We start from the raw sequence: 9,539 nt of genomic DNA, 5'->3' as shown, positions 1-9,539 counted from the left end.
AAAATTGGCAATTGGATTCACTTCATGCGAATTGCAGTAATGATCTGTATAAAAATCACTTTTAGAGTGTATTGCTTTTGTTTCTCAAGTATTTTGACCATGCTTGAAACAGGTCAAGCTGCTTTTTGCTGGGGAACGTCAATTATGTGATCAAATCTTTGAAGGCATTGCGTCTCTCAAGGATCAGTGTTTTGCTGAAGTAACTGCAAACAGTGTAGCGGTGCTACTTAGTTTTGGAGAGGCTATTGCTAAAAGCAAAAGGTCGCCAGAAAAGCTGTTTGTTCTTCTAGACATGTATGAAATAATGAGGGAACTTCAACCTGAGGTATAATATATGTTTCTTTGAACACCACAGTTATGAGCATACTTTACCTCCTGACTTGGGTGGTGGTGATCTTGTTGCTTGTTGTAACTTTTAGTTACATTGTGCAACAGCCACAGTTATGTGACAAAATTTATACTGTCCTTATGACACACGACATTCACGTGATGTAATGCTTTCTGAAGCCTTGTCTCTTACCAATTTGTTATGTGAGTAGGTAAAGTATCTGTACATATTGTATTTATCATTTAAAGCTGTGCCAGTTCTTGAACTTTGTACTATGAGTCAGATTCTTATAAATTTGGGATCGCACAATTGCCATCATGGGTTCTGTCAGCATTGTTCCATGTCACAGTCAAGATACTTAAAGTGCTTGGGCATTTGAAAAATCTTGACCTTAGTTTCATCAAGTTGAGTTTCACTCTATAGTTCTTGCTGTTTCATAGATTCTTCAGAAAAAGTTCTGGAGTTTGAAGACTCAAAGCAACATGTTAACTTACCACTATTATATTTTATACTATGCAAGTACAATTAACTAATATTGTTCCTTTAACTAATGAATTTGCGTAATTTGTTTGACTTGTACGATTTATTAGTGGAATTCTTGGAAGTTGGAAAATGTTGTTTGTATGTTATAACTAAATACTATTTTTGGAAATATCTGTTAAAAGGGTAACTAAATATCTGTTCAAATGGTCCCCTTAGTGCCTAGAAGATTGCTGATGACAACATTGATTGTAATCCAACACCATCATATTATGATATGTTTTAACATCAACTGAGATGGTTATTGCAGGGAAAAAATTGTATTTTTATGTTCTGCATAAAAACATTTTAAACAATGAAGGTTTTGCTTTGGAGTTGTTTGTACTGCTGCTTACTCTGTTTTTGATGATGTTCTCTAGATGCAACACATATATTGTAGGTTCTGTAAAACAAAGTTGAAAATGAAAAAAAATTAAAGAAAAGGAGTAAGGCAGAATTAATAGAAATAAAAAATGGACTAAGAAATATCAGGAATTCATGATGATATGAAAATGACATAATTATGAAAACTTCTTCAAATTAGATAATTAAGATGAATATATACCCACAAAAATGACAAATGAAGGTACTAGATTGAAATACACAATTTGGAAAAAGAAGAGATTAAAGTTAAAAGTAGATAAATCATTGTACAACAATGCTAAAATGTTGGAAAAAATAAAAAATTAGAAATTTAAAAAGTGAAAGAAGATTGGAAATGCATGTAACTGGGAAGAGAATATCAATAAAAAAACTGAGTGGTGGAAGAAGAAAAGATTTAGTTTGTAAATTGCTTCCCTCAAAATAAGGAAATATAGTGCTTCTAGACTCCATATTGACAAAATGGGTTAGAGTTTTGTAAGAAAAATTGAAATGTTAGAGAGAATGTTTATATTAACTTTGCTACCTTGTTGGCAGAACATAGACTACATGAAGTTATTTTATTTTCAAACAGAATAGTGGACCACCAGGTGTATAGGTAGAGAGCTTTGAATTTCATGAGAAGGGGGAAGCAAATGCAAGAGAAATGCCATATCTTGACAAGCGTGCAGATGGAGAACTGTAAGAGGCAGAGAGTCGCAAGGGGAAGACATGATGTATTTTTATGTTTACATAAGGCTTTCTTATATAGTTCTTAATGGCTTTTTGGGAAACAGCAAGACATATTAAACATATTTAAATGTGTCAATATCATTTTTTATGTACTAGCAACCTCATGTGTGCCATGCATATTTGAGAAGAAAAATAAATATAAAATTTTAGATTATATTATATATAACTTTAAAAGAATAGTGGGATTTTTCTTATATTTTTTCTTGTGTTGTCACTCTTAAAAGCAAGATATGTATACTGTACCAAACTGGATAGTACAGGGCGTATTGTATCAGTGCTGAACCCGGTATGTGGTACGAGAGGCTTACCGACATTCGGTATGCCGAATCGGCTCCCACATCGGGCGTACCGACACAGTAAAGGGTGGTACTAGTACATGCCTGGTACCGAAATGGCATATTTTGCTTAAAAGATTGATTAATACAATTTTTACGTATTAATTTTTAAAGTTAGGATTCGAATATCTAATTTTTAAAAAATAGTCAAATTTATTTGAATAGGAATTACTTATGTATTGTAAGAGAAATGGAAGAGCTTTTGGGTAGAAAAATGATAGATGATATTAGAATGGAATATTCTTCAAATTCAAAATTGTTATTTTTATATAGAATAGATAAATATGCGCAGAGTGTGAGCCTTAGCACAATTGCAAGGTTGCTCCATTTTAACTTGGGTGTCACGAGTTTGAAACATGGAAATAACCTTTCCGCACGAGGTAAGGTTGCGTAAATCTGACTCTCCCTAGACCTAGCAGTTGAGGGAGGCTTGTGCACTAGGCTGCCATTTTTAAATATATGCATGTATATATTGATATCTTTATCTGTATGTGTAGGTTTGTGCTTATGTGTGCTTTAATTTGGTAAGGGGAGTAGGGCTATGACAGGGCTAGCTCATTTTAACAGACAAATAATAACTGATAAAGGATATCATGTAAGATTGATATGCCCAATGAAACGTTGCAATTGGATTTGCTATTGCTTTAATAAAACTTATGGGAATTGACATTTTGGGTAATTGGTATGAGGCTATAGTCATTTACATGCTATACCTGTTCGCTTTACATTTTTTAAGCTCATCCCAATTATTTAATTTATTGGCATATGTATGAGAGCTGTTTATATTTGGAAAGTATCATTCTTTTCACCAAATAGTAAATGATGGGATTGCCTTTAATTGATTGGTCAGGTCGAAACAATATTTGAGGTCAAAGCTTGTTCTGAAATGCGAGAATCTGCATTGGGTTTGACAAGACACTTGGCTCAAACTGCCAAGGAAACCTTTGGTGATTTTGAGGAGGCAGTTGAGAAAGATGCAACAAAAACAACTGTTGCTGATGGAACTGTCCACCCTTTAACTAGCTATGTCATTAATTATGTGAAATTCCTCTTTGAGTAAGTATTTTCATTTATTCTACCTTTAGATACCAAATTTTGCCATGAAAATTACATAATTTATTAGCAATAACAGATGCACCTCTTTCATAATTCATGTGTTTTCCTAGGAATTTGACTATAGTTATTCCTGTTCTTGCATGTGGCTGTATCTGAGTTGAGTTTATTTGTTTACGGTCATAAATTTTTTTATAAAAATGTTCCTTTAATCCTTTTGCTAGTCCCTTTTATTTACTTGTTAATATAGCTTAAATACGATTGCAGCTGTTGCTTTATCTATAAAGTAGGAAATATGAATTATCTATTATCTTTCGATACAGATGCTGTATTTACTTATTATAGAGCTATATTTTCAGTTAGTTTTTGGAACGTGACTATAGGCAAAAAACAAAAGCATTGTTCTGTTTATTTTAGGTCTGGTTTATGAATTATAGAGGCCTTATCTCAACCATGGAGTGGTATCCCGTGTCAAATATTTTAAAATGGACTCTTCAAAATCTTTCTTGGTTATTTTTTAATGCTTCTCATCACATCCATTCGAAGTCTTTTATTCACTCTTGATAATTCAACTTGAACTTCTTCAACTTGAACTTGAGGTCCCTACTCCTGCTGGTTGTCGCTTTTGGATGATGTTGCATATGCCAAAGTCATTTTAGATTATTTTCCCTCGTTGTATTGTTTGTATAATTGTCAAGCATAAACTTGCTCCAATTTACTCATATCTACATCTTCATTTTCAAGTTTTGACCAGAGGTCTACTTTAATCAAGAAGCAAATACACTTCTAAATCTTCTTTATCTTTAAATCATTATCCTCATTGGGAGCTTTGGAACGTGACACATGTACACAAGGCCGGAGGAACCGGTACTGGGCACCGTACCGGTTCTCCAGCGGGACGACTCGGTGTGGGCTATGCTGGGCCCGTACCGAGAGAGGGCGCGCTGCCGGAGCCGGAGAAAGAGAAGAGAAAGAGAAGAGAACAGGGGAGGGAGGGAGAAGGAGAGGCGGCGGACGCAGGGGAATCGACTGGGGCTAAAAAATTTTGAAATTTTTAAGTGAAGTCGGCATATCGCTTGCCGACTTCACTTAAAAAATCTCAAAATTTTTTAGCTGCGGCCGGACCCTTGTTTTGTTTGAAACAGGAGAACTAGCTGCGGCCTTGGGCCCCGCGGCCTCCACCGGCCCTCCGTTGGCGTCCACTACCTCTCCTCCCTCCCTCCGCCGCTCGCTCTCTCTTTCTCTTCTTCTTCTCTGGCTCCGGCAGCGTGCTGTTTTTATAGCCCGAACTGTACCAGTGAGCCACCGATATGGCTTGGAACGGGCAGAACCGCCCGGTTCGGGATGATTCTGCCGACCATGCGTGTATATGCCTTTAAAACACTAACGTATTTGGTCTGAACACTAGTAAGATGAGTCAATGTCCACTGCCAAACCTAACAAGCTCGAAGGGTTTCAATAATAAATCCCCCAAAAAACATGCATTAGTATATGTGTCCTAGTCATGATCCTGTAAATATTATCAACTATGCATCTCAGAGGTGTCTGAAGAATTATCTCATTTGTGTGCTAACACCAAATCTACTAGATTTGATTATATCTGCAAACTTACCATCTTGTACCCATCGCTTCAGATTGGATTGTGCTGGATTGGATGACATATCAAATCTAGAATGAGGCAAGATCCAACAAGCTGTATATTATCCGCACAGCCTACCACTAAGTTGCTAAGGTCTAATGGATTCATGTCTCAATGTGGCATTGAAGTGCAGAAACCAACACAGTGGGTAGCATGTTTCTACCAAAAATTGCAACAAAGTGTTCGTATAGAACTCAGCTGTTAAGAGAGGACTTGGGTTCTTGGTCTGACATGGGCATCATGATGTAGGTGAATGATCATGTCTTTCTTTGTTTCCCTAGTGGGATTTCATCATTATTTCTTCTATTTTTGAGTGTACAACATATTTAAATGATGTCCACATTGTCCGTCATGCAACACCGAGATAAGTAATTAGCCTTAGTATCAAGGTACATCGTCTCAGTACTGAGCCTTGTACCGGTGCTACCCTATTAGTATGTCGGTATGCCCAATACGGGGGCTAGTTCTGCATATCGAGTACTGATATGCCTCCAATACCACGTCCTGGTACCGAACCGGTATGATTTGGTACGTCCTGTACTGTCTGGTTCAGTACGGTACACTGTATTTTTTTGGTTCGGTATGGTATGGTGTATCTTGCTTAGGATCTTGATAAATCAGTTATGGAGCAGCACGGGTTGAGTTTCAGTGCTCTAAACACTAGATCAAGCAATCGATTTTAGATAAGAAAAGACTGCGATGCTCTCTCCTTATCTCTTTACTTTTCTTTGAAAACTTTGTGGGACAAATGGATGTAGATACTATTGTACATCCAGGTTCTTTTTTTTTGGTGAGATTTCTTTTATCTTGGATTTCTTTCTGACTTCTACATCTTTCACTTCCCTTGTTGATTCAAACACACCTACCATCTTACCTTTCGGCATTATTTGTTTTCTAGGGCTGGAGAGAACATATTGTATTCTTGTTTGAGCAGTTTCTGGATGCCAGTTAGTTTTTAGATATGATTTTCATTTCTCGGCCATGCACTTTAGTGGATTGTATGCTAGTTACTTTTATTGAAGTTGTTTATTTCATGCAAATCTTTAAGTTGTTGTTCATGGTTGATTTATGCTGATTTACTGGATCTGGTGCCGGTTGAACTGGTTCATGGCTTCTAGCTTCAATTATTGCATGCTGATTGCCTCTTGTTTCAATCTATTAGTGATTTTATGCTGCTTGGATTCACATGGTTGTATTTCAGTTTGGATTCTGAAATTAGATATTTGTCCTTCTGAAAATTCTAGGATGTATTAGGGTCCAAGTATGAAATAGTTTGCTGGACTCCGAAGATGAATTTGAAGAACGTGAAAAATGAATAGATGGAATTGCTACTTAAAGCTTCATATCAAACTAACTTCGAGGATAAAAGAGAGTTGGGTTGGCAGCAAATGAAAGATGTAGACTGAAAAATAAAGATAAGAAGCTCTTAATTAGACTTTAAAGGAGGTCCCTGTTTTCTCAAACTCAACTCTTCTCTTCCCTAGCTCTCTCTTTATTTCCTTCTTTCACCTCTTTAATTCACTTCCTCATTCTCTCTCCTTTTTTTATTCATTCTCTTCCTCACTCTTTCTCTTACTCTCTGGCTGCCCCACTAGCCTGGTGATGCCTGGCTAGAACAAGGAAAAAGGAAAGAGTGAATGGGAGGCACCCTCTTGAATTGAAAAGGCAAGGGGGAGGAGGGTAGGTACGCAGGGTTCACATCCAAGTCAGACCAAAAACCATCCAAGGGAGGAGAGAGAGAGAAAGAGGAGGACAGTGAGTAAGGTCTGAAAAAGGCATATGTAGTGGGTCAGGTTATGTCTTTGAATGCAACTTTATTGGAGTGCATGCAAAAAAATGTCAAATCCATGCAAAAATGGTGATATAAGAAGCAAGTAGGTTTCTAAGGATTTGGTGGTATAGGATATCATCGGTCTGGAATCAGATGGCATGCAGAATTTACTTGACAATAATCCAGCTTGCAATGAAACATGATCTCTTGTACATGATGCATTGCCAAAGTTACTCGACCAAAGATTAATAGATGAGTCAAACTTCAGCATGAAATCTTCATCAGGCCAGTGGGCCATGTGCAAGAAATCCTGATGTTGTGCTGATGTCCTCTGTTGGCTGTCTTCAAGATCCAATCTTATGTTCTGGTGCTCTTAGAAGGAGTAGGGTTTGAAGATGTTTTATAGAATTGGTTGAGATTAATAATAGTTCTCGGGTTAGGTTATCAGATGATTAAGGATGTTTAGGTGGTTTTAAGGCAGTGTAGGGGTCGATGGGTAAGTGGACCATGTTCTAACTTAGGTATGTTTGGGGGGAAAATATTGTGAAGGCCCATTGTTTAGATTCTTGAGAACCATTGCCTTCTTTTGGAACATGCTGTTTTTAAATAAGAATGATTCTTGACAGCCAGTCTTGTGATTAGACATGACTTTGAGGCTGTTTAATGGGTGTCTGTAATCTCGTCAGTTATTGAAATGTATAAATTTAGTATTTTTTGGCCTTACACATGTACACATTGTATATGAATTGCTAACTTTTGCTCTCATTTTTGATTGATCTTCTCTCTCTCTCTCTTTTTAAATGTTATCTGGAGAGAGAATGCACAAAGATGCATTTAGTATAGAAGAGGGTGTATTTATAGAGTTAGGTCTAAACATTGTCACACAATTGTTCAATCATGTTGGAAGCTATTACTAAACATGAAAAGGACTGATGTATCCACTCCCGTTTTTTTGTCATGAAAACTCGTGTTTGGGTGATCAGGACATTGTTTATGCTCATGAATAATGCTATTATTACAATATCTTTTAATATGAAACAAATGATTGTTACTGGACAGGGCTTCAAGTGCTGTCTTGCCTGTCCATTCTGGCTAGTTCGTAACTTTCTGATTCAACACCAGCATGCAACATTGGGTTGCTTCCAGTTGATAGTGATCTACTGCACAAATGAGTGTTCCAGCACAACAAGGCATGCGTCTTGGCTTGCCACATCATGGGACATGTCACACATCATGTGCCGTGCTGGCCACTGGTTGACATGTCACCCATCATGTCATGACTTTTAAACCATTGACTGGACTACCCTTAGGGGCAGGCACATGCCTGAATATGTACTAAGAAATGATTGGAGATGCCTTGCCCTTCTTTTCTTTCAGAAATTGTGTTTTAAATGATTTGGATGTTGCTTCTGGAGGGGGTGTCTTGAGCTATATTCTAATTGAAACTCTTGGCATTAGAGATCTTCCAGATTCACTCTTCTTGCCCTCTTTGAAACTCTAAAAATGAATGAATCCAATGTTCATGCAGCAGTTAAATTTCTTACGCAGAAACTAGTCATATATGGGATCTAAGATCATGATTAATTGGGTTATTGCTCATACAATCAACAGGCTGCTGATATGACGTTTTGTTCATGTAAAACTTAGTGCTAATGGAATTATTGAGTTCTTGCTAGGGATGGTTATTTTGGAAGAAAATGTTTCCATTTTATATTTGTTTCTGGATCTTTTCTCCTCTCCTGGAAAATTTTTTCTTTGACCTGTTTTAAATGTATTTCAAATTATTCATATGCATGCAATGTTACTTGACAAATATCTTGTGCTCTGTAGATACTCATTTATATGCTTAATCTGTGGATTATGAAATTATCCTGTTGCTTTGTTTGATTATTTCGTGACCTTTTATCTTCAGCAAGATAAAATGCACCATGTAGCTGTTTGAGAAAGCAACTAACCAAACATTTACAGCTATCAAACAACACTGAAGCAGCTTTTCCAGGACTTTAAACCTGGGGATGATTCAAACTCCGAACTGGCATCTGTAACAATGCATATTATGCAAGCTCTTCAGACTAATTTGGATGGAAAATCAAAGCAGTACAAGGATCCTGCTTTGATGTACCTATTTCTGATGAATAACATCCACTATATGGTCAGATCTGTGCGCAGGTATGTTATACAATTAGATGACTGGAGCATTTAATTTGGATAAAAACAATGCCTCTTTATTATTTTCAGATCAGAAGCAAAGGACTTACTGGGTGATGACTGGATTCAAAGGCATCGAAGGATTGTGCAGCAAAATGCAAATCAGTATAGAAGGGTTGCTTGGGCGAAGGTTTGGTTTCTTAAACCTAACTCAGCATACAAGTGTCCCTCTTCGAAAATGTCATGTATTTTTGTTCAAATACTTTAGGTTGATGCTCTTTTAATGTCCTTGGCATTCAAAATATCCTACCTTGTGTTCAGTGTTGATTTTATGGTAGCACTGTCCTACACCCTGGTGCTTTGTCTGTTGCTGTTTTTTTTTTTTTTTTGCAGGAAGCCCATGAGTGGATTGGATTGACGGACTTCCAGTCAGGAACCGATCGAAAAATAACCTGGTCTAATCTGAATTTGGATTAGGCTTGGATTGAAAAATATGACCCATTTTGAAAATAAATTGGATTTCAATCATTAGGAACCACTATTAAATTAACACCAAACCCAACTGACCTGAAACTAATACCCTACATGTTTTACAACCCTCTTTGAATTTGAGAAAAATAATTTACTTTCAAT

The 9,539-nt window shown here is 36.8% G+C and overlaps 1 protein-coding gene across 1 annotated transcript; it reads left to right on the top strand.

Annotated features, from left to right (window-relative positions):
- Positions 1–6: 6 nt before the first annotated feature.
- Positions 7–9,189, top strand: LOC120108886 (exocyst complex component EXO70A1-like). Its single transcript, XM_039122610.1, has 5 exons — positions 7–36; positions 113–325; positions 3,146–3,351; positions 8,727–8,927; positions 8,997–9,189. The coding sequence occupies exons 1-5, from the start codon at positions 25–27 to the stop codon at positions 9,172–9,174; spliced, it is 810 nt and encodes a 269-aa protein (XP_038978538.1). The 5' UTR covers positions 7–24; the 3' UTR covers positions 9,175–9,189.
- The last annotated feature ends 350 nt before the right edge of the window (positions 9,190–9,539 follow it).

The sequence above is a fragment of the Phoenix dactylifera genome, unplaced genomic scaffold (genome assembly GCF_009389715.1).
Source record: "Phoenix dactylifera cultivar Barhee BC4 unplaced genomic scaffold, palm_55x_up_171113_PBpolish2nd_filt_p 001615F, whole genome shotgun sequence".
Classification (NCBI taxonomy): Eukaryota; Viridiplantae; Streptophyta; class Magnoliopsida; order Arecales; family Arecaceae; genus Phoenix; species Phoenix dactylifera.
The sequence above is the reverse complement of the archived record's forward strand: the minus strand, read 5'-3'. Positions and strand labels throughout refer to the sequence as shown.